This window comes from Gadus morhua, chromosome 4 (genome assembly GCF_902167405.1).
Source record: "Gadus morhua chromosome 4, gadMor3.0, whole genome shotgun sequence".
NCBI classification, from domain to species: domain Eukaryota; kingdom Metazoa; phylum Chordata; class Actinopteri; order Gadiformes; family Gadidae; genus Gadus; species Gadus morhua.
This window is the reverse complement of record NC_044051.1, coordinates 5,413,756-5,438,399: the sequence shown is the minus strand read 5'-3', so window position 1 is coordinate 5,438,399 and position 24,644 is coordinate 5,413,756. Positions and strand designations below refer to the sequence as shown.

Sequence of the window (24,644 nt, the reverse complement as noted above, 5' to 3'; positions counted from 1 at the left end):
CAGGAAGACATTTTCCCATTACCTGAACAAGTATTATACCGACATGGAATCAAAGCTCTAAATAATTAGTCCTCCCTGGATCATGTGTCCACCACCTTAGACATTTGGTCCGCCAACAACAAAAGTTACTTAGGAATGACGGTGCACTGGATAGACAGCATTACATTATTTCTGTTTTAATAAAGTGACCTTTTTATATTTTTCATTGACCACTTAATTTTTGTTCTCATGTTTCCCAAAGCCTGTGTTTTGAAACTTGTGTGTTGGTATACTACTGATTGACCTCACCATAGCCTACTTTATCCTGTTGTTTGTGGATTGTACAGTGAGGCATTTATTTGTGCAGACAGTGATATCGTTCTTTCATCTTTTCAATAATTTTATTGTATGACAATGTTTATATGTGAAGCACTTTGAGTCTGCCTTGTGTATGAAAAGTACTAATAAAGTTGCCTTGCCTTGCTTTGCCTTTCACATGGTTTTATATGCTATTTTGTATAGATTTATACAATTAACACTAATAAGTGATGATAGGGCTATGATGTTTGTCTATGTATCTGTAAATTAAGAAAAGGGAAAGTAAAGTAATAAGTAGTGAAGTTGCTTTTCAAATGCAGTAACTCATTAAGTAGCATAATCTCATTACAATTTACAGAAGTAACTAGTAATAAGTAACCAATTACTTTTTTTGAGTAACTACCCCAACACTGATCATACCCAGACCCGGCGCCAAGGGCGGGCCAGACCGGGCCGGGCCCGCCCATTTGATGTCTTTGCCCCCGCCCACTTGATGTCTTTGCCCTTGTAAAAATAAAATGCATTTTACTTTTTAGGGGTCCAAGCCAACAGGTTGGATCCCTATTGTTTTTGTAAGGATTATTATTCCTATTATTATTATTATTATTATTCTTACCTCCCTAAAAGTGGGACCACAGCCCAAACCGTAAATGGTGCCGACACGAGTTTTTTGTAGGCAACACCTGTCTGTCATAATATAGATGTGGGCCCTCCCACAAAATCTACGTGCCCCCTGTATAGATTTGCTCTGGCGCCGGGTCTGATCATACCAAACATATCCCACATCCATTTTACACCGGATTTGTCCTTTAAGCAACGACATCGTTAATTTCAGCAAATCAAAACGAGCACCCTTTCCCCCCTTCCTCGCTCCGTCCACAGGTGTGATTCATGCGAAGACTGACGTTTCTATGGCAACCGCTAGTCGGTGGCGTGCGTCTGGACCTACTCTCCATCTAAGAACTCTCCTCCGAACCTCACTGACGGTCAGTAGGGCGTGACGTGTCCAGCCCCATCTGGAGACACATGCTGGGCTACACCGCTACTTCGGGATCTGTGCAGCCACGGAGAGGGGGAAGCGAGCAGGGAAAGATTATCGCTGACCCTTGCACCTTCACGGTGGCCCACATTTCCCGACTCGTCCTCTGAAGGGCGTGATGCGTCTCCGCCACCAGAGGGCGCCAGAGCGCTGTACCGCCCATAGACGCGTCGGCCGCAGAGCTGTTACCCGTCAAGAAAGTTAAAATAGTAACACAAAAGGAAATAACGGGATGTATGATATTCATAAACCAGTAGATCTACAACTTACCTATGGGTTGTGTTAGCAAAGAGGTTTGTGCAGCCTAGTTGTGCTTTATGTTTTTATTGTATTAGCCTACTACAATTGATAACAAAGAAAAATAATAGAAATTAACCAATTAATCGATAACTAATTAATATGATTAAAACAGCCTGTTATAAAATAATGCTAAGACACCCGAGGATGTCCGGTGAAGTTTCGTTTACAGCATGTTATTAGGTTTCGTTTTCCAATCGTAAGAACAGGAAACTCATGCCGAACGCATGAATAACCGCGACCCACCAAGTCCAAACTTCAAAGTCGTGTTCAACTTGGAGTGAGAGGCCAGTGAATAGGCTACAGGGCGTTGAAATGGAATCGGCGATAGTCAAATATCTCTGTGGGAACCTCGGATCCACAAACAGGGATGAACTGGTGGCCAACTGTGTGTTTGGTGACGCCTCGACGGTGAACGAGATCATCAGCAACCGAGACCGGTTCGCCAACGCGCATTATAATGGAGAGAAGCATCTGATCGCCAAGACGGCTCTCCGACTGTGCAGAAGGCTGGTGTGCGCTGGACCTGGATGCAGCAGTTTACATCTCTGTAAAACATACCTGTACGGCGAGTGCCAGTTTCCTGGAAGGTGAGGGCCGATTTATTATCATGCATGGTGCACCAATGGGCCCTAAATGTTGTATTTATTTTGTATCACTTACCGAGCGTTAAAACACTCCCGTAGAGTGAGAAACCTTGACCTGCAGTTCATTTCGCTATCTATCTATCTATCTATCTATCGATCGATCGATCGATCGATCGATCGATCGATAGATAGATAGATAGATAGATAGATAGATAGATAGATAGATAGATAGATAGATAGATAGATAGATAGATAGATAGATCTATCTATCTATCTATCTATCTATCTATCTATACATCTATACATCTATATATATATATATATATATATTTATATATGTAATTCAAAACAACCATAACACACAGTGTGGTGGACCCCCGTTGACGTTGCCCAGTGGAGTTAAAGGTGCTCTATGTGAGGTTAAAGGGGTAGCCTACCATCACATGTGAGTTGTAATTGTGTTATTTTTCGGCTTCTCGTGAGGGGAACGCCTATCATCTCGTGGCTGCCGTTACTTGAACACGTGATGTTTTCCAAATGCGTGCGACACCTTGACCGTTTTCTGCGGACGTCCCCCCCCCCCCCTACAGGCGGGCCAGGTGTTCCTTCTCGCACGACCTCCACTCCGAACACAACGCCGGACTTCTGAGAACACACGGCTTGGAAGATCTGGACAAGAAGGAGATATGTGTGTTACTGCTGCAGAACGACATGGACCTGCTCCCCTCTGTACGTTTTTTCTTTTTTTGCCATATTGTCAGAAGGCAACATATAGATGTTGATGTGATTCTGTCGCTCAAAATACACTTTCACTTTAATTTTGTGAGCGATAGTTAAATATTTTTTTATTTTAGAATACAAATTTAATTCCAAAATAGAAACTGAATTCCGATTTTGTATGGTTAAACATGACAGTTTTTCTTAGTCGCTTTGGTTCATTTCTCAGATCAGAATTGAAATTCTCAAAACTACCTGTACAATTTTCACATCAGTGTGTCACTTGTGCACATGAAAAAAACAGTTTCTCATTTATTTGAACACGTTGCGAATGCTTTGGTACATCCATGCACATGATTATGTACAATTCTCTGCTCTTTCCTACATTATCAATTGCTTATGTCATGTTGATCAAAATGCATGGTCTGTCAACAAATTGCAGTACAAACAGTCAAAGCGTAAATGTGAATCTTGTCCAGTCTCTTGCAATCAATCTCCCACATACACTAAGGTGTTACTTACAATTTACAATAATTGTCTTCAAAACTTTAGCCATAGTTTACATCAGATTATCCCTCAAGAGTACACTGTTATATTGACAACATGACTAAGCAATTTGACTGTCTTATACGTAGACAATGACGCAAGGACTTGTCATTCTGATGGCACTGACATGTTCATTGAAATAGATATTTACTTTTGAGAGATGAACTAAGGATTTTGAGCAAGAGACTGGCTTTTGCAGGTAATCCATGGAGTTTTGCTATTTGAACGCATTGTTTTGAGAAATGCACTTACTGCTTTGCACATTTCATTTCTGATCGAAGAAATGTACCAAAGCGACTGAGAAAAACTGTAATTCCTTGAAATGTCTTTATATAATATATTATATATTTTAACTATGTAGATCACCATTGCTCTGCCATGCGAATATCCCTGTCCTGAATGACAATCATTATAAACACCCCCTCTCCATCCCGACAGGTGTGCTTCGACTACAACAACACCGGATGCCAGGAGGGCTGCAAAAGGATCCACATCTGTGATAACTACCTGCGTCGTAACTGCTGCTGCTCGCTGGCCCACGACTTCTACGAGCCGCAGCCCTTCGAGGTGCTGCAGAAGAGCCGCATCCCCAACGACCTCATGGCGGCCATGAAGCCGCTGTACATCAACAAGAAGGTCCTGAGTAGCATCGAGCACAAGGCCAAGCAGGCAGGACAGACCAATCAGGTCCCTGGGGCTCTTGGAGCTGGTGGTGGTGGTGGTGGTGGTGTTGGTGGTGGTGGTGGTGGTGGTGGTGGTGGTGGTGGTGGTGGTGGTCGTGGTGGTGGTCGTGGTGGTGGTGGTGGTGGTCGTGCCGGTGGATCTGGTGGAGCTGGTGGTGGTGGTGGTGGTCGTGGTGGTCGTGCTGGTCGTGCTATGGGTGGTGCTCGTGGTGCTATTGCTATCGGTAGAGCTGGAGCTCCAAGAGGTGGAGCTGGTGGAAGGAAAAGACCGCCTCGAGGTAAAGCCGGAACGAGGATTTAATATTAACATTTGTTTACCCCTATATGTTTTTGTGAGTGAGTGAATCAGCTTCAGCACATTCTAAAGTCCATTGATATATCTGCGTTTCAAAAGAACAACGACTAAATATTATTTGAAATACAACACGGTGTCATGTCACGCAAAGTTTGTTAATTCTGTTGAGCCAAGTTAATACCACTCATGTCATTCACTTCCTGTTTTATTTTGTAGTTCCCTTTTCCCTCTCGTTTCAGGCACTTGACTTTCTCAACTGTGATTGCCTCCCCGGTCTCTGATTCGTCTCACCTGTGTTCCCCTCCCTCATGTATAAATAGCCCTTGTTTTCCTTTGTCTAATGTCAGTTCGTCTTGCGTCCCTAGCGTATTGTCAAGCCTCAGGATTTGTTCGTTTTTGACACTTGCAGACACTACTGTATTTAACTGTTTTGTATACTCCTAAGCGAGCACCTTTTGGTTATAGTTTTGTATCCTCCATGAGAGCGTTTTTTGTTACCTTTTTCTAGTAAAGCGTTTTGGTTTAAACATACTGCCGTCTTCTGAGTTTTGCTTCTGAGTCCTTGTCCCTGAGTCAAGCAGCGACAGAACGAACTGACCGTAAATATGGACTCAGCAGACTCGGAAGTGGTGAAGCTAGCCATGCGAGCCCAGGGTGCTCGTCTACATGAGCACGAGCAACACCTGTCCTCCATTAACCAAGGACTGCGGGTTCTCACCGAGCAACAGGGGAATTTCCAGTCTTCTGTCACCGAACAAGTAAACCTCCTGACAGATCAACTCAGTTTTCTCATTGGACACGTTAAGGCTGATCCTTCAGCTTCACTCCCTGCCATGACGCCTACGCCTGCTTCCGAGAACACTGCTGCTTTGGACCATGCCCGGTTCCCGTCTACTGGACTTCGGCTGGCTGCTCCAGATAAGTTTTCCGGAGACTCAGGGGACTGTAGGCCATTTTTGGTGCTCTGTGACTTACATTTTAAACACAACCCAGCTGCATTTGTGTCCGACCAGGCTAGAATAGCTTTTGTTATGTCCCATTTGACGGGTAGAGCGGCAGCATGGGCAACGGCAGAATGGTCCAGAGACTCAATTGTTTGCCAAACACTCTCCAGGTTCACTGACACCATGAGCCGAGTTTTTGATCACTCCTCCCCAGCTAGGGAGGCGTCCAGGGTGCTAATGCAAATTAAACAGCACAATCGGCCAGTCACAGACTATGCCATTGAATTCAGGACTTTGGCTGCAGACAGTGGGTGGAACGACCCTGCCTTAATTGATGCCTTCATGAATGGACTCACAGACTCCATCAAAGACCAGTTGGCGCCCCTAGAGCTTCCCACCGATCTGGATATAATAATCTCCATGGCCACTCGCATAGACAACCGTCTTCAAGAGAGGCGCAGAGAAAGACTGCGCACTTCTGCTCCCTTTCCCAGGACGGCCTGGACGCCACAGCTCCAGCCTCAACCTTCTCCGGGGAGACCAGCGCTCACTAAGGTTCCTGAGGAGCCCATGCAGTTGGGCAGGGCTAAGGTCACACCCGAGGAGCGACAGCGTCGTAAACATGAGGGTTGCTGCTTCTACTGTGGCCAACCAGACCATCAGTGCTCATCATGCCCAGCAAAAGGGCAGGCTCGCCGGTGAGGAGGAGAGCGCTGGCGAGCCGACCCCCTGTCTTCAACTTCCCTTCTCGTCCCCTGACTCAAGTCCAGGTATCTGCTCATTACAAGACTCTCACTCGGAAGGTGCTGGTAGACTCTGGAGCGGATGTAGATCTCTTGGACTGGGGTATGGTTAAAAGGCTTAGCATTAAGACTGAGATCTTGCCTCGACCCATCACAGCCAGGGCTCTAGATGGTAAAATCTTATTCAATGTCACCCATGTCACAGAACCCATCACACTTACGTTCGCCGATAAACACACAGAAGACATAAGGTTCCATTTATTCAACTCAGCACTGTACCCACTCATATTAGGCTTCCCATGGCTGACCAGACATAACCCCCATATAGACTGGAGATCGGGCAGGATCAAGGAGTGGGGATTAGGTTGCCGCGAGTTGTGTTTTAGAGACAATACTGGTAAGGTAGACCAGGTTCACGAGACCGACACTAGTCTAACTGTCAATCATGTCCAGACCAAGACTGAACCAATCGAGCATGATTGTGACTCTGATTTCCCAGATTTCACCAAGGTGCCGCCATGTTATCTTGATCTTAAAGAGGCGTTCAACAAGGCTAAGGCCACATCACTTCCCCCACATAGGCCCTATGACTGTGCCATAGACTTGTTCCCGGGGGCTCCCATCCCCAAGGGCAGACTGTACTCTCTTTCAGGCCCTGAGAAGGAGGCCATGACTGAATACATCAAATCCTCGGTGAAGGCTGGCTTGATTCGGCCTTCCTCCTCACCGGCGGGAGCCGGATTCTTCTTTGTAGGGAAGAAAGATGGGTCTCTCAGGCCCTGTATCGACTATGCTCCATTGAATGAAATCACTGTTAAAAACAGGTACCCCCTCCCACTCATCTCCTCTGCTTTTGAACTTTTACAGGACGCCAAAATATTCACTAAGCTAGATCTCCGTAATGCTTACCATTTGGTTCGAATCAGGGAGGGGGACGAATGGAAAACAGGTTTCAACACACCTCATGGACATTATGAGTATCTTGTGATGCCTTTCGGCTTAACTAATGCACCTGGTGTCTTCCAAGCTTTTGTAAATGATGTGCTTAGAGATTATTTGAACAGATTTGTTTTTGTATATGTGGATGACATTTTGATATTTTCCCCTGATGAAGAGGCTCATGTCCAGCACGTCCGACAGGTCCTCCAGAAGCTTCTGGAGAATCAATTGTTTGTGAAAGCTGAGAAATGCGAATTTCATGTGAACACTACCTCATTCCTAGGGTTCATCATCTCAGAGAATAAGGCCCAGATGGACCCTAGCAAGGTCAGTGCTGTGGTCAATTGGTCTACTCCAACCAGCTGCAAAAAGTTGCAACAGTTCTTAGGGTTCGCTAACTTTTACCGGAGGTTTGTTCGAAATTTCGGTGCCATTGCGTCCCCTTTGCATGCTCTCACCTCTTCCAAGGTTCCGTTTGTGTGGAATCCTCAGGCGGAGCGAGCCTTCCAACAGCTGAAGGAAAGGTTCACCACGGCTCCCATACTCACGGTTCCAGACCCGCGACGGCAGTTTGTGGTGGAGGTGGATGCCTCAAATGTCGGCATTGGAGCCATTCTGTCACAGAAGTCGGCCAAGGACAACAAACTCCACCCTTGTGCCTTCTTCTCACGTAAATTGACTCCAGCTGAGAAGAACTACGACATAGGCAACAAGGAACTTTTAGCAGTCAAAGTTGCATTAGAGGAATGGAGGCACTGGTTGGAGGGGGCGGAGCAGCCTTTTTTGGTCTGGACGGACCATAAAAATCTTGAGTACTTAAGGAATGCCAAGAGACTTAACTCTCGCCAGGCCAGGTGGTCCCTCTTTTTCAATCGCTTTAACTTCTCACTTTCTTACAGACCTGGGTCCCAAAATACCAAGCCTGACGCTCTGTCCCGTCTGTATGATCCTGAGCCTGCTGCCAAGGAACCTGAACATATCCTACCACTTAACAGTGTGGTAGGAGGAGTTTCATGGCAAATAGAATCAGAGGTGAAGAGTGCTAATGGGGTGAGCCCGGCACCTAGTGGTTGTCCTCAAGACCGGTTGTTTGTCCCAGTGTCCCTCCGTCCACAGGTTATCCACTGGGCTCACACGTCGGTGCTCACCTGTCATCCAGGGGTAAGAAGAACTGTGTTTTTCATTAAGCAGAGGTTCTGGTGGCCGGCCATGGAAAGAGCAGTCAAGGAGTACGTGGGGGCTTGTCCGATCTGTGCACAAAACAAATTCTCTTCCAGAGCACCGATGGGACTGCTTCAGCCTCTCCCTGTCCCACACCGCCCCTGGTCAGATATATCCATGGACTTCGTCACCGGTCTCCCCTACTCGGAAGGTAACACCACTGTGCTGACGGTGGTAGACAGGTTTTCTAAAATGGCTCATTTCATTGCTCTACCCAAGCTCCCCTCAGCCAAAGAAACAGCAGACGTTATGATGAACAATGTTTTCAGGCTCCATGGGTTCCCCAGAGACATTGTATCGGATCGTGGACCGCAGTTTATTTCCAAGTTTTGGAAGGAGTTCTGCCATCTCCTAGGTGCCACCGTCAGTCTCACTTCCGGTTATCATCCTCAGTCTAATGGTCAGACTGAGAGGCTTAACCAGGAGCTGGAGACCTGCCTCCGCTGCTTAGTCTCACAGAACCAGGCCTCCTGGAGTAAGCACCTCACATGGGTAGAATATGCCCACAACACACTTCCTACCTCTGCTACCGGGCTCTCCCCCTTTCAGTGTGCTTATGGATATCAGCCTCCGTTGTTTCAAGAGACAGAGGGTGAGGTCACAGTCCCCTCTGCCCATGCCATGGTACGTCGCTGCCACCGCATCTGGGCTGCGGCTCGCAGGGTCCTGCTGCGTAGCGCCACAAGGATGAAGAGTGTTGCAGATCGGCAACGTCGGCCTGCTCCATGCTACAGGCCAGGTCAGAAAGTCTGGCTGGCCACCAAGGACTTGCCTCTCCATGTCATGTCACGTAAGCTAGCTCCCAAGTTTATTGGTCCATTCCCAGTGTCCAATGTGGTTAACCCTGTGTCTGTGAGGTTAAAACTCCCCAGGTCTCTGAAAGTACATCCCACATTCCATGTCAGCAAGGTCAAACCACTCACCGAGAGCACCTTGGTTCCCGCCTCCAAGCCCCCACCCCCACCCCGGATTGTGGATGGCGGTCCAACATACACTGTCAAAAGGCTTTTGGCTGTCCGTAAGAGAGGACGAGGGAGGCAGTTCCTGGTGGATTGGGAGGGTTATGGCCCAGAGGAGAGGTCTTGGATCCCATCCAGTTTCGTGGTGGATCGATCCTTAATAGAGGACTTTGACAGGCAATATCTTCAGGTGCCTGGGCCGTCAGGAGCCGTCCTTAGAAAGGGGGGTACTGTCATGTCACGCAAAGTTTGTTAATTCTGTTGAGCCAAGTTAATACCACTCATGTCATTCACTTCCTGTTTTATTTTGTAGTTCCCTTTTCCCTCTCGTTTCAGGCACTTGACTTTCTCAACTGTGATTGCCTCCCCGGTCTCTGATTCGTCTCACCTGTGTTCCCCTCCCTCATGTATAAATAGCCCTTGTTTTCCTTTGTCTAATGTCAGTTCGTCTTGCGTCCCTAGCGTATTGTCAAGCCTCAGGATTTGTTCGTTTTTGACACTTGCAGACACTACTGTATTTAACTGTTTTGTATACTCCTAAGCGAGCACCTTTTGGTTATAGTTTTGTATCCTCCATGAGAGCGTTTTTTGTTACCTTTTTCTAGTAAAGCGTTTTGGTTTAAACATACTGCCGTCTTCTGAGTTTTGCTTCTGAGTCCTTGTCCCTGAGTCAAGTAGCGACACACGGTGTCATAAATAAAATATATTATGACGTTTTAAGTGCGATGTCTGGAGAACTGGGTTTTAAACCCATTTTAAACCTTCCATTGAAGTGCTCGTCCAATGAACTGAAAATAGTTTTTCATGGTTTGTTTTTCAGATAAAACCGAGATTTGCATGTACTTCCTCATAGGCACCTGTAGAAACACCATAGGTGAGTTCAAACGAACGGATCTTATTTAAAACTCAATTGTACACAAAAAACCTGTTGCCACCTGAGCACCAGAGATTACCTGTTGTGTTAGCCCTATGAATCACCGATAATCCTGTTCCTCCCTGTCTTCTTCAGAAAGGTGTTTCCAAGCTCATTGCAGTCTGCCTTACAGCTGGGAAGTTCTGGAGGGCCATCAGTGGACGCTGCTGGATAGCTCAGAGAAGATAGAAGAGGATTACTGTAACCCCAAAAAGACATACAGGTATGGGACATCCCAGTTTGAAACTCTTCTGTTTAAATTAGCCTAAGAAGTTGAATCCAGGTTTGAATAGTGGTGGTCCGTCAGGGCCAGCTGGGCCTTCTCTGCTGGCCCTGTCAAAATCAAAATAATAAATATACATTATTTTTTCCAAAATTACATTAATTTGTGTCTGAACGCATCTTAATTCCAAATTTTATTTCAGTACTTACAAAATTATTCCAGAAGGAAAACCGTTTTTTTTTGTAAGGCTGAGCTCAGCTGAATAACGCATCTCACAGCTAGGTTACATGGACCAGCGGGGCCAGCACTAAAAGTATTGCTACCCTTTCGCTGAAGCTGCCACCTCCCATTGGATAATAAATTTGACTGACGTGTGTAATCAGCCAATCAAATGTTGATGTGAAATAATAGAACGACCCCAGGGCCCAGCCAAGATAGCGCAAAACGTTTTTTTTCATTTTTTTAAGAAGTGTAACTTACCTTATCAACTGCAGCCGTTTCCTCTTCTCCTTTTCACCCATGGGAAAGCGGTAAAAAGAGAATTCTGTCGTTTTTTTTTTTAATCAGACCTGTTCAAACAGCTGGGAACACAGCACTGCGGCATTGTAGAAATACGTTTGTTTTGATGTTCGACGGAGCAGTTGGACCCGGAAGCTTTATTTTGAAAGGGTGTTACGTCACGCTTAACAGCCGGATATGCGGGCACTGGCCCCCGGTGATGTCATCAGCGAATTTTGAATCGTTGGCGGTACAGAGTTGATAGTGAACTACTATGCCTACCGCCTTCACAGCACCTAGCGATCCTGTTTCTGATCTCCTTCGTTTGCCTTTTTCAAGGCGATCGTTTGGAGAGAAGACAGACTTTATTTCAAGAGGAAGACCTACACCGAAGCCTGATGGGTTGACCCAGGCCGGTAAAGGTTTTGTGCGGCACTTTACAGCCGCTATGACTGGCTAACGGCTAGCACCGTTCAGAACAACCTATTCTACTCGCCGTGTTTGCTGTTCCACATCAGTGAGGGGACATGGAACAGCGCCGGATTTAGCAGTCTTATAGCTTCACCAAGGCAGCTTTAAAACATCAGGCCATGAGTGATGGGTGAGTTTTACTTTGCACTGTGTAGGAGCGATAATGTTGTTGTGGTACTTTAGTTCATAACGCATTTTTTTTAATGGTTTGAAACACAAATATATTGCTGGAATTTGGGCAGTAAGCTTTATGGTAATGCTTTGTGTGGATGCTGCTTAATAAGCATATTCAATTAACCCGTTCACTACTACTCCTGTTGGCTTAATATTCTGGCTGGAATAGCTGTTGTAAAATATGTGGGATAAAGGCCTACTTGTATGTTTTATTTTTGTTAAAGGGGACCTATTATGCTTTTTCGACTTTTATGACCTATAAATGTTGTTATAATGATTAATGGTCATGTTTAACCATACACAAAAAACGATGTAGATTTTCGGGAAACTCTTCCTCTCATCTGGGTGCTTTCAGCCTTCTCTGTCAACGCTCGGTTTCGTCCTTCTCCGCCCCTCGCCCCCCTCCTGCCAACCCAACTCCGTTGTGATTGGTTACTGCACCGCCACCTCAGACTGTCAGCAGGGTATACGTCGAAATGCATGTACGTCATTATTTGACACTTTAGTATGGTTAAACATGACTATCAATCATTATAACAAAGTTTATAGGTCATAAAAGTCGAAAAAGCATAATAGGTCCCCTTTAATGAACTGGCGTTGCACTTGTAATATTGTCGCTATAGGCTACTTTATTTAATCTGTTGAAGTTGCGAAAGCATCCGGTGAAAATAACAATAACTGCGAACCCTTGTTTTTGTGTCATGTGTGTGATGTACAATCTGGTTGCGGAGTGACATAAGGAAAGATCTGATGGTGATCCTGCAATACTCGGTGTATTGCAAAGTGGTGTGCGTGTGCACTTTTGTTGTTGCTGAAGATCATCTGTCTTTTTGTGGATGTTATGCAGTAGCGCATATTGTGGCTGTATTGGCACCTAATATGAAATTTGTGTTTGGGGGTTGGCCGTTGGTGGAGTTCGTTACTGAAGGCCCTGACTTAAACCCCACGGTACGCTACTGGGTTTGAAACAGTTTTTGTTTAAATCAGCCTACTCGGTTTAATAACAGTTTCAAACCCTTTTTGTTTAAAATAGCCTTCTGTATTTACCGTCTCAGTTTGAAACCCCTTTGGTTTAAATTTGACTACTTGGTTTGATACTGGTTTGAAACCCCTTTCATTTTAATTTGGTCTACTCCTTTTTAGCCCAATTTAAAACCTCACTTTGCTCCTGTAGTATTCCCAATGTCTGGTCAATTTTAATCATTAATTTGATTCAACAAAAGTTGTGTTGTGTTTCTGTGCTGCACTTGCAATCTCTAAACCCACATACTGAGGGTCAACGGTGTGTGATGTTTCCTGCAGCACGGTGGATGTAGAAGCGGTTTGCTTTGACACCATGACGCGTGGACTCCAGAAGGTCAGGCGTCTCTCCTCCATCTCCTCAGTCCTCCAGCCCACCTTCCTACTCACCACCGAGTGGCTCTGGTACTGGGAGGATGAGCATGGGAACTGGAACCAGTACGATTCACCGGTGAGATCAGCACTATCACAAAGCGGTGCCAGCCTGACTCGGCTCACATCCGCAGACGTAAGACGATAGTTTGTTTGTTGTTTGTAAAGGTTAAGTTTAGAGTACCTGCTAGGGGGGCCAGGGTAGATTATTGGTACAAAAAATGCCATAAATTATGCTTAAATAATATTTATTTAAAGAACTGACCTGAAAGGATAAAAAAACAGAAATACTAATCCGTTTTGTTCTTACAAAAGCTCCCTTGTGTGTGTGTGTGTGTGTGTGTGTGTGTGTGTGTGTGTGTGTGTGTGTGTGTGTGTGTGTGTGTGTGTGTGTGTGTGTGTGTGTGTGTGTGTGTGTGTGTGTGTGTGTGTGTGTGTGTGTGTGTGTGTGTGTGTGTGTTCATTCGCTCGCTCCAGACCAACAGCAGCACAGTGCTGGAGCAGAAGTTCCAGAACGACCCCCAGGAGGTGATGGAGTTCACCGCAGGGTCCCAGGACTACACAATCAAGGGCGCACTCACACTAGGCAAGTTTGCCTGTTCGGTGCTGCAGGAAGATTCAGAACGATTCCCCACTCCCTCCGCTGGCCCGTGGTCACACTGCTCCCATTGGCCGTCGCACTGGGCACGATTGCTCCTTCATACATACGTCATCACGTCTTAATACGTCATCACAAAGCGTGGTGTCCAGCTGCGACTGAATGCTGTCGTCGGCCCAAATTTCAAGTCAACACTCGACTTCACTATCGCACCAACGTAAACCCACTCGTGAACCGCTTGCCGCCATTGTTTAAAATGATTGTTGAGGAGAAGAAGGGCATGGACCTATAAAGAAAGAAGGGTTGCGTAAGGAGTGTGCGCGTGTCATCTCATTAGCATCTGTACTTTGGCCACGACACACCTCTCCCAAGTGTGCCGTGGCCAAGGGGCTGTTCCGTGCTGGAATACGGAGGTCGTGGTCACACTAGCCAAGCGTTCCAGACTTTAGTATGCAAATGAGCTCGGGCACAGGGCCGCGGCCCTAGTGTGAGTGGCCCCTTATCAGCCTCCAGGGTGAGGCCACCGTTACTACCCCCCCCACCCCCCGACCCACACAACACAACAAACTGCTCATCCATCCAGCACGGTGTAGAACCCCATGAGCTGGTATTGTTTGTCATACGTTTGTCATACATTCGTCAGGAGAGGTTAGAGTGAGGCGTCTTGCTCAGGGAGGGACACCTCGACACTAAGGAGGAGCCGGGGATCGAACTAGCAACCTTCCGGTTACCAGCCAACCCGCCCTACCTCCTGGTCTAAGCAAACCCTTGAACAAGCAGCGAACTCTGCCTTTGCTCTTTTAATAATCTGTCATGAGAACTCTCTGTGAGTCGCTTCAGACAGTGTCTGCTGGATGACTACGTGGAAACGTAGCATCATAAGATTTGTATTCCTTTGCATTTTACAGACATGATCCAGACCAATAAGAGATACGGAACCAAGAGGGTGGTGAGGCGACGGCCTCGCTTCCTGTCCTCCGCCGACGTGCTGGTCGTCAGGACAAGGTGAGTTCCACCTGGAGGACGGACTGCCTCTCTGTTCGCTTTTAGAGAAGTCAAACGTCTTGGTCCCGCTACACAAGTGGCTCTCAAACTTTTTCTACTAGTGTACCCCCTCTAAGGGCACACTCACAATATGACATCTGTACCGTGCCCGAGTACGTTCATCCCCTAAAGTCTAGATCGTTTGGCTAGTGTGAGTATGCCACCCGTACTCAAGTACAGTTAAATTCCGTGGCCTCAGTACACGAGAGGTGTGCTCAAGCCACGGTACAGATGCTAATACGCAACCGTATGTACAAGAGGCAACCGTACTCAAGCCCAGTTGAGATTGCCTAGTGTGAGCACAGGCCAGCGGCACAGAGGTGGGAGGGGGGGGGGGGGCAATCGTACTTGAGTATGGTAGTGTGAGTGCGCCCTAAGTTATATTTTCAGCGGAAGGAGTACCCCCTTCACCTGCACAAAACATTTTGGGCAGAATAAAATAAAATGGAACATGAATTAATGTATGTGCGTTCTATTTGGCAGTGTAAACATGAACATTGAAAGGGTCACGTTTCAACCACTTGTCCGGTTTCTGTGATTTGCTATTGTCTAGCTTTCAGAATTGAAAGTTGCTAATGTTGGAAAAAAAGATCAACTTTACTTTTTAATTTGCTTCGTATCCCCTGTGGTACCTCAAAGTGCCCCTAGGGGTACGCGTACCCCCATTTGAGAACCAGTTATACACAATATAAGAAAAGCATGAACCAGCCCCCTTCAGGCACAACCATACCAAGCCTCAACCCTGATGAATCCAATCACTATCACTTTTACTGCTTCATGACCAGGAAGCTTTGGGTAATGTTCCATTCCTACTTTATGAAAATGTCCACGCACAGACGATTGTACACCCTCAGAAAGCCACTGACTGGTGACTTTGTATCGCCGTATCTGCCGTCACACCTCTTGCTTAATATTGACCTTCTTCTTTCAGTGAGACGCAGCCCTACTCTTACATCGGGCACTTTGGATAGCTGCCTAATAAACCACACACGGGTCCTTTCTATTACGCTGCAAGTGAAGTTATTATTGTTTTTCTATTTCAGTAGAAGGCCTCCAAATGGTCCAACAAATGTCCTACCTATGCCAAGGCACTGGGACAGGACCCAGGTTCCTGAGACTGGACATAAGGTTAAGATAATTATAATTTATTAGAAGAGTTACAAGCAACCACATGTTGCATCATTCATTTTTAGTTTAAGATCATAAAGTACATGCTTTAATAGAAACATAATAAGAAAAATGATGTTAACTTCTTTATTTCTCAGTATTATCCAGTGTCGATGGTGATGACATCCTGATGATAAACAAATTTAGGATGTATTTAAAAAGTAATTAAAAACACGAGTCTCATGATATACACCTTTTGGGTTGTTTTAACTGTTCTCAAAGGTAAATTAAGACCGTTCTCCTCCGTCTCTGGTAGAAAGTTCTGCTGCAAGATTCGTCCGAAGAATACAAAGAGGTGGAGTCGCTGTTTCGTCAGACGATGACCAACTTTGACATCGTAAAGATCGAGAGGATTCAGAACAAGAGTCTCTGGGACCAATTTCAGTTGTACGTCGCTCGGTCGGAGAAGACGTAAAATGGGTCAGGCCGACACCAGGGGAATTGAACAAAGCACGCTGTTCGACTCAAAGAGATAACGCTTATGATGATCAACTGTCATTTAAACCCCTAACCCTTTTAAATGGTTGAAAGGACAGTGTTTAAAAACACGATTTTTTTATCATAAGCATTAAACACTATTATTTTTATCATTATAAGCAATATCTTTTTGAGTCTAACACCATACAGTGTTTGATTTCTCTCGCGTCGGCCATTTTAAGTACGTGTTCGACTCGTACGGTGCGGACCTGTGCGGTGTTCGACTCAACGTTAACGTTTGCAACAATCAACTGAAATATTAACAATATTTTTTAAATCCTGTTTATATAAAAGGCAAAGGGAACAAATGAAGACGAAGAACGGGGGCCGTTGCGTGGCCGAGAGGAAGCTGTTCCACGGCACAGACTCCAAGTTCATCGACGCCATCTGCTGCTCGAACTTTGACTGGAGGATCTGCGGAACCCACGGGACCGTCTACGGCAACGGTGAGCTAACCGCTACGACACCGCTGCAGGGCTTAAAGGTGCAGTGTGTGTGATAAGTGGCATGCAGCACAACAGTCGTGGCAGGGATTGTGTATACAAAAGTGTGTTTGAGTTATCATACAGCCCATAAAAAAATATCCCAATCGTGTGTTGTTGATTTACAATGAACCTTTAATGTCTACAGAGGGCGATGCCATGGAGGCTGCCATGTTTCTACAGTAGCCTAGAATGGACAAAGAAGGACTAGTTTCAAATGTTAAATCATAATCACTGTCATACTTAAGCTGTCAAACTATGACCTAAAGCTAGTCGATACCTACTGGCACCTCACAGGTCAGTATCGCCGCCTTACCTGTCCTACGTCGTGGAAAGGGAAAGGTGAGGCCGGGGCGATATTCGTTTGGTTGCAATCTGCATTCTCACCTCTAGATGGCACTAAATCCGACAGACTGCCACTTTAACAACTGACATGTGTTCGATTGGCTTGGATAGCCAAAGGCTGACCAAACAAAGTTTAGATGTGACGATATATATATATAAAGGTTGAGCCTTTTTGGATAAGATGAATTGGAGGTATTTTCTGTGTGTATTCGATGGATTCAGGGTCTATGTTTCAAAACGCAAGCACAAGCTGGAGTTAAAGCAACACTTCATATTTCTTCTCTTCTAATCTTGTCACACTTCCCCCTCTCTTCTCTCCTCTGTCTTATCTCCTCTTCTCCCCCTCTCCCCTCCCCTCCTCTGTCTCCCCCTCTCCCCTCCTCGACTCCTATCTCCCCATCCCCAGGCAGTTATTTCGCCCGGGACGCCAGCTACTCCCACAACTACACCGGGAACGCCTCGACGGTCCGCTCCATGTTCGTGTCCCTGGTGCTGGTGGGTCACCACACCCGGGGCGAGGCCGGCTACGCGCGTCCGCCCTCCAAGGACGGCGGGGACACCCTCTTATACGACAGCTGCGTCAACGACATCCTCTCGCCTTCCATCTTTGTCATCTTCGACCGGCCTCAGATCTACCCGGAGTTCCTGCTCACTTACCAGGAAAAGCGAGAAAAGGTGTGGGCTCCAGACGACTTGTTCTCCGGGGTACTGGCCGCCGCGCCGGTGGTGAAGCCCACAGCCGTGCCAAGCGCCATGTTCGTAAGCAGGTCCGCATCCTTGGCCAGTGCCATGACCGTGCCAAGGGCCACACATGTGCCCAGTGCCACGCCCGTGCCAAGAGCCACACGCGTGCCAACGGCTTCGGCCGTGCCCAGTGCCACGCCCGTGCCCAGTGCCATGTCCGTGCCAAGTGCCATGTCCGTGCGCAGGTCCGCATTCTTGGCCAGTGCCACGCCCGTGCCAAGGGCCACGCCCGTGCCCAGTGCCACGCCTGTGCCCAGTGCCACGCCCATGCCCGGTGCCACGTCCGTGCCCAGTGCCATGTTTGTGCGCAGGTCTGCGTTCTTGGCCAGTGCCACGCACGTGCCCAGTGCCACGCCCTTGCCCAGTGCCACGCCCATGCAAGCCACACGCATGCCAACGGCTATGCCCATGCCCAGTCCCAAGCCTGTGCCCAGTGCCACGTCCGTGCCTAGTGCCACGCCCGTGCCAAGAGCCACACGCGTGCCAACGGCCACGCCTGTGCCCAGTGCCACAACTGTGCCCAGTGCCACGCCCATGCCCAGTGCCACGTCCGTGCCCAGTGCCATGTTTGTGCGCAGGTCTGCGTTCTTGGACAGTGCCACGCCTGTGCCAAGGACCACAGCCGTGCCCAGTGCCACGCCCGTGCCAAGAGCCACACGCATGCCAACGGCCATGCCCGTACCCAGTGCCACGCCCGTGCCCAGTGCCACGCCCGTGCCAAGATCCACACGCGTGCCAACGGCCACGCCTGTGCCCAGGGCCACGCCTGTACCCAGTGCCACGCCCATGCCCAGTGACACGCCCATGCCCAGTGCCACGTCCGTGCCCAGTGCCACGCCTGTGCGCGGGTCTGCGTTCTTGGCCAGTGCCACGCCCGTGCCAAGGGCCACGCCCGTGCCCAGTGCCACGCCTGTGCCAAGAGCCACACGCGTGCCAACGGCCACGCCCGTGCCCAGTGCCACGCCCGTGCACAGGGCCACGCCCCTCCGCAGATTGACAGCCACGCCGGTGTACACCCAGGCCTACGAGGAACCCACTTCACAGTTCTACGTCCCCCGGCCTTCCAGACGCAGCCCCCCGCCCCCGACCTCCCCTAGCCCGAAGAAGTGTGTGGTGAGCTAGGGCGGGGCGGGGCGAGGAGGCGGGGCTAATAAGGTGGTGTCTGTTAGGGTGTTGGATTGGGGCGCAGGGCTCATGAGGGTCGCATCCCCGGTGAGTTCTGCTGAGTCATGGTTTGTCGGGACTCGGGAGTCATGGAGACACGCCCCTGGAGGACTTTGGGAATCTGTTTTGGTTTTTTAGATCTACCTTTGGGTCGTGAAAGGGCGGTGGTTCTGTGAAAGGGCTTTGGGTCTCGACTCGCCCTTCAACATGAGGTATATCCTGAAAAGCCGGAGGTATACTAATAAGAAAATGTATTGATGTACGTTACAATTATGCAATATACACAGAGAAAAATGCTTTATGGTAATCGTTGGAGATATTTGAGTTGCTCTGTGCATATGAGTTTCATTGCACAGTTGAATAATTTTTCAAATCGATGGAAACCACAGCTGGCCTTGATGAAGGATTCACGACGAATCCAGTCTGTCCACACGTCAGCGAGAGGACGTCATCACGAGTGTATATAAAACATTTAAATGTCTGTACTGACCTGTGGCCAGCAGAGGGCAGCAACTACCCACGAACCAACTACACTACGACCAATGTCATGATTGCGTTTGATTACCTTAAAATACAGGTTGTTTTGCAGGGTTAAAAACATCATTTATTTGCTGTAGTGTGTATCATCCTGAAGGAACAAGCTGTGATAGCTTTTGTAACTGCAAATGTATTTTTAAAATATATATGCATTTATTGAAAAATCTAATCGTTTTTGAGTCTGTATTGTTTCTGTGCCAATTGTAGTCTCGATTATCAGTAAGTACATTTTCTTGGCCCATTTACTTAACACATACGTACATACAGAAGTACCCTGTGATCTGTGATGACCAAGGCCACCAGCAACGTTACACCACCTCACGTCGCGAAGTAGCCCCGGAAAGAGAGAGTGAACACGGCTAACGCCGAGAAATCTGGCCCAATCTGGCAACACTGTCAGAGATGTGTGTTGTGGAAAATTATGATGTGATCCTAATCATCGAGTTATAATCCTAAAGCATACAGGTTGCCTTCGTCTCTGCGGTTAACATAGGACTGCTTACAGGGGCGTAGCACCAATTTCTGGGCCCTATATACAAGAAGTCCTGATGCCCCCCCCCCCCCCCTCCCATTTTGTAATGTCATGACGTCTGGGGCTCACTAGCCTATATGCCTTAAGTTATTATGCATCATGTAGAATAATTAAGGCTTAGTATTCATTCATAATATTAGCTTGCTTCAGATCAATAGCCTGCTGTTGCAATATTAGCCAACCATACACTTTATTTATCCTTTACTTTAATAACCAAGGCCTTATCAGTTGAAAGTGTAGCCTATTGTCTGCTCTTGCTTTGGGTCGTCTGTTTGTTTTATGATTTTGGTACTCAAACGTTTTCATGGCAATGCAGCTTCCACCAGTATTAATAGTATTGACAATTACATAATTGATAATTAGTGTTTTAATTGGCATACTCTTGTATAATGATGACGATTATGCAATGGCCTTTTGATTGATTCATGCAGATTGTGTTATGCAAATATACGCAAGTATACTATAATGAAATCGCCTTTGTAATACAACCCAGGAAAACAGATGGAACGTCAAAAAGCCCCCATCCGTCGACGGACGGAGGCAGTGTGAATGCGACCTCGTTCACACTACATGCGTCCTTCGAAGGATCTCAATGACTTTGCATCGGACGCTTTCGAAATGCATTGTGGGTCCGTCTGTTCGGTTGGCTCAGTGGTCTGCGTCAAAAGTTGAGAAATGTTCAACTTTTCAGGCAGCGACGGATCCGTTGGGTAATCAGATTGCGTTTTGCAAATATGCGCAAATACACTGTCCAGCTTCTTCCTGCTTGTTATTGCAAAATGGATCCAGTAGTCGCTTGGAGTGTATTTGCATAACCGTGATCTGATTGGCCGACGGATCCATCGCTGCCTGAAAAGTTGGACGATTCTCCACTTTCTGACGCAGGCCACGGAGCCAACAGAACAGACGGACCCACAATGCATTTCAAGAGCGTCCCATTCAAAGTCAATGAGATCTGTTGACGGACAGAGGTAGTCGCCTTGTTCACACTAAATGCGTCTGTCGACGGATGACCGAGGGCGTGTGTGACGGATACGGGACTAGTCTTTGTAGACGCATACTGCAGCTGAAGAGGAGGTTTTGGGAATGTCTAGTGCTGGCTTGAGACCAATGGGGGTGTCGGTGAGAACACAGGGTTGTCCAGTCAGAGTTCCAAGTTGTATAGGCTTTATTGTCCAAGGGTGCGAGCAGGGCTGTATGGATGGGTCTTGGTAGGTATGATGCTAATGTTCAACTACAGGTGTGATGGGTAGGGAGTTAGGTAGGATATGCGTGTTAAGGTAGGATGTGTGTGTGGCTAAGGTAGGATGTATGGGCTAAAGTAGGATGTGCGTTAAGGTAGGATGTGTGTGTGGCTAACAGTGTTTGTAATAACGCAGTTTAAAAGAACGGCTTTAGTTATTTTTTCAGTAACGGGGTAATCTAACTAATTACTGTTTCCGTCATTACAACGCAGTTATCGTTACTGTATGTTAAATGCGGTGCGTTACTATTAATTGATTGAATTGAAATGCGTAATCCGAACGCATCCCTGGCTCCACACTCAAACTTCTCGGGAGGAGACCGGGTGGGTTAACAAGATAAGCGATTATGATTGGCTAAGGCAGAGTCATGTTTCATGGTAGCCAATCGGATCCAGTGTTTTTAGACACAAGCCAGGACACGCGCGCCGCACACGCACACACCAAACTGATTCGATTAAGCAGCAGAAATGGCAAGTCCGGAGCAATCCGATGAAAAGTTGGCATTTTCCGTAGTATTCGGCAGATGTTCCACAGCCTTAGCAACCAAGCAAATTCAAATTCAGTTGGAAGTATATCAGGGCCTTGCATCGGCAGTTCAACCATTTAAAAAATCCAAATCCAAATTCTTTGACATAGCAACTTATTTTTTTTACAGTAACGCAAATAGTTACTTTCCCTGGGAACTAGTTACTTTTATTATAGAGTAATTCAGGTACTAACTCAGTTACTTTTTGGAACAAGTAGTGAGTAACTATAACTAATTACTTTTCTAAAGTAATGTTCCCAACACCGTTGGCTAAGGTATTTGTGGTTGACCCCGGGATTCCACCGGACGCGTTACGGCAGCGCAACGCTGCCTGGCGAGCCAGCCGTATTCACGCGAGATCACGAGATCACGCAATAATCCTAAACCTAATGTACTCACCTTCCACTCCCAAAACTACTGCAATTAAATGCCACGCTTTGTCCTTCCGGCCATTGTCATTATAAAAAGGATGATTTGGTACATAAATGACTTCATGTTGCTGAACTTCGACAATGAGTCTCTCGTCGTCCATGTTGCCGACCCTCTGAGACCCTTTGATTGATTGACTGCTGACCTGGTGCCACCGGTCATGACGTAATAATGTTGATGTGAAGTTGTGATAGGCTACATGAGCTGAGTATTGTGTTTAATTTTGAAAATTGACCGGATGCTCTATGGCTTTTACTTTTTCACTTCCTGCCCTGCTCGATCTGCTCTGTTGAAATTGACGCCGTTCAGCAACGGCTTGCGGCAAAAATAGAAATCCTACGGAATGATAGCGCTGCGGCATGGCGAGCCGCTCCTGGGACGCTGCTGAGACGTTCCGCAGCCGCGCCTGGTGGAAATTGTCTCATTGATTAGAGTGGAACCTATCTGCTGCACTGACCGCGGCCAAGACGTGCCGCAGCCGTAACGCTGCCGTAACGCGTCCGGTGGAACCAGGCCTTAAGGCAGGATATGTGTGGTTTCTGGGAAGCAAACAAAATGAACAACAATCAGCTCCACAATGCATTGCCACAAGTTCAGTTCAATAAATCGTACAAGCCTTATAAGGTTACATAACAAAATCCATTGACCACAAAACAACTCTGATTCTTTGTATGCGCACACAAGGAGTTCAAGGTAGAGCTCTCAAGGTGTGGTCACAGGTGAGGCTTAAATAGTGTGTGGCAGGGCAGGGAGTAATTAACTGATTGATATGGGATAATTGGGAAAATGAAGGGGGAAATAAAGGGGCGTAGCTCTGGGTCTGAGGTGAGGAGGTAAGCAGAAATCTACCAAACAGCAGCCAATCAAGTCGCTTGCTGCTATAAGCCGATGTGTGGATAAATACAAAAGATGACACAAACAAAAGGTGACAACAGGTGTCAATAATATGCCAGTTGGCATGCAGCATCCAAGACATTTCTGAACTTATGTTATGGCGACCATTAAAATACATTGAAGGACATTTGCGGCATGCCTTGACGCAAGGTTACATGTTTTTGGAGGCGCACGTCAGGCTTTGCGATTGTGGCGCCTCACAAAAATTGTAACCTTGCGTCTATGCAACGCAGTAGCAAGGGCTGTGATTGGTCCGCTAACATAAACCCGACGCAGGACCAAAAAAGGTTCACGACGGAGTCAGAGCGAGCAGATAGGTGGTCGTTGCGTTGCGTCGACGTCCAACCATAGAAGGGTTTTCCGGGATGGCTGAGGGTACACGCATGTTGTAAACAAGGGTAATAAACAGCATCATGAATTGTTATCGATTCATCTATTACAATTTTTTTATTGATGTAGAGATAAAAAGTTGTGATACAATAGAGATATAAAGCACAACTAAGCAAACACAGTTTCAAACACAACTCAGAGGTAAGTTGTTGGTCGATTGGTTTCTGAATGTCATACAACCCATTATTTCCTTTTGTGTTACTATCTTTCTTGACGGGTTACAAGCTGCTGTCATTTTCTTCGGCACAAGAGGCGTGATCAACGGGCCTAGTTCAACTGACTCTGTACACGATTGGCTGCTTGCCGTCGCTTCCCTGTCGTCATCGTCAGCCAATAGTAGACCAAGGGGAAAAGCCAGCATGGTGATTGGCTCCCGCAAAAACATTTCGGAAGCAGAAAGAAATGTATTGCTCTTCTCAAGAGCCTTGTGCATGGCGAACTCAAATCGCCGGCAGAATGGGCGGGGCTACCCAGTCCAGCCCCTCAGAGGACGAGTCGGGAAATTTGCACACGAGTCGGGAAATTTGCACATTTCCACAGAGAAGAATGTCGGCAGGTCGACATTTTGCATCACAGTTGCGTCACAGTCTACGTTGTTTTTGAATAATTTGACGGGAGTGAAAATAAACAAGGAGAAGAGTATTTAGCGTCTTTATATTGTATTTGTATCAGTAGCGTGCAGTGCCCCTTCATTTCGGTGGGGCAGAGATTACTGGCGTATGACCACAACTTATATATATATTATATTATATATATTTTAACAATTCCTCCCGAATATCTGAATGTCTTTTTTCTGTCAATAAACAGCATAGGCTTAGCAAGTGCATTGCAAATAAATTAATGAAAAGTAGAAATAAAACGTATAGGCAGGCATATACAGAACGCATTTGGCAACATCAAACAAACAGACATAGCTTATGAGAAGTCAACAATCAAGCTATCAGACCTTCGATCATTTATACAGGAACTTGGCCCTACAATCTCATGTGTGAAAATTTCTCAACAATTCTGTTGAAATCAGGTATTTCTCAATAACAGCTGTTTGAATCAGGTATGAAATCAGGCATACAATTTACATTTTTTACAACAAAAAATGGTGTTTCTTTTTGAGCAACCACATAGCCATTTTCTCT

General features: G+C 46.7%; 1 protein-coding gene across 1 annotated transcript; it reads left to right on the top strand.

The window, feature by feature from the left end:
- Positions 1–1,636: 1,636 nt before the first annotated feature.
- Positions 1,637–19,665, top strand: LOC115543125 (uncharacterized). The gene is made up of 19 exons (XM_030355679.1): positions 1,637–2,223; positions 2,811–2,949; positions 3,922–4,215; positions 4,316–4,444; positions 6,176–6,251; positions 6,648–6,841; positions 7,580–7,757; positions 8,418–8,482; positions 8,858–9,098; positions 10,088–10,141; positions 10,277–10,403; positions 12,849–13,074; positions 13,416–13,524; positions 14,445–14,541; positions 15,624–15,708; positions 16,004–16,134; positions 16,519–16,670; positions 17,458–17,880; positions 18,238–19,665. Exons 1-19 carry the CDS (start codon positions 1,949–1,951, stop codon positions 18,915–18,917), a joined length of 3,675 nt encoding a protein of 1,224 aa, XP_030211539.1. The 5' UTR covers positions 1,637–1,948; the 3' UTR covers positions 18,918–19,665.
- Positions 19,666–24,644: the final 4,979 nt, after the last annotated feature.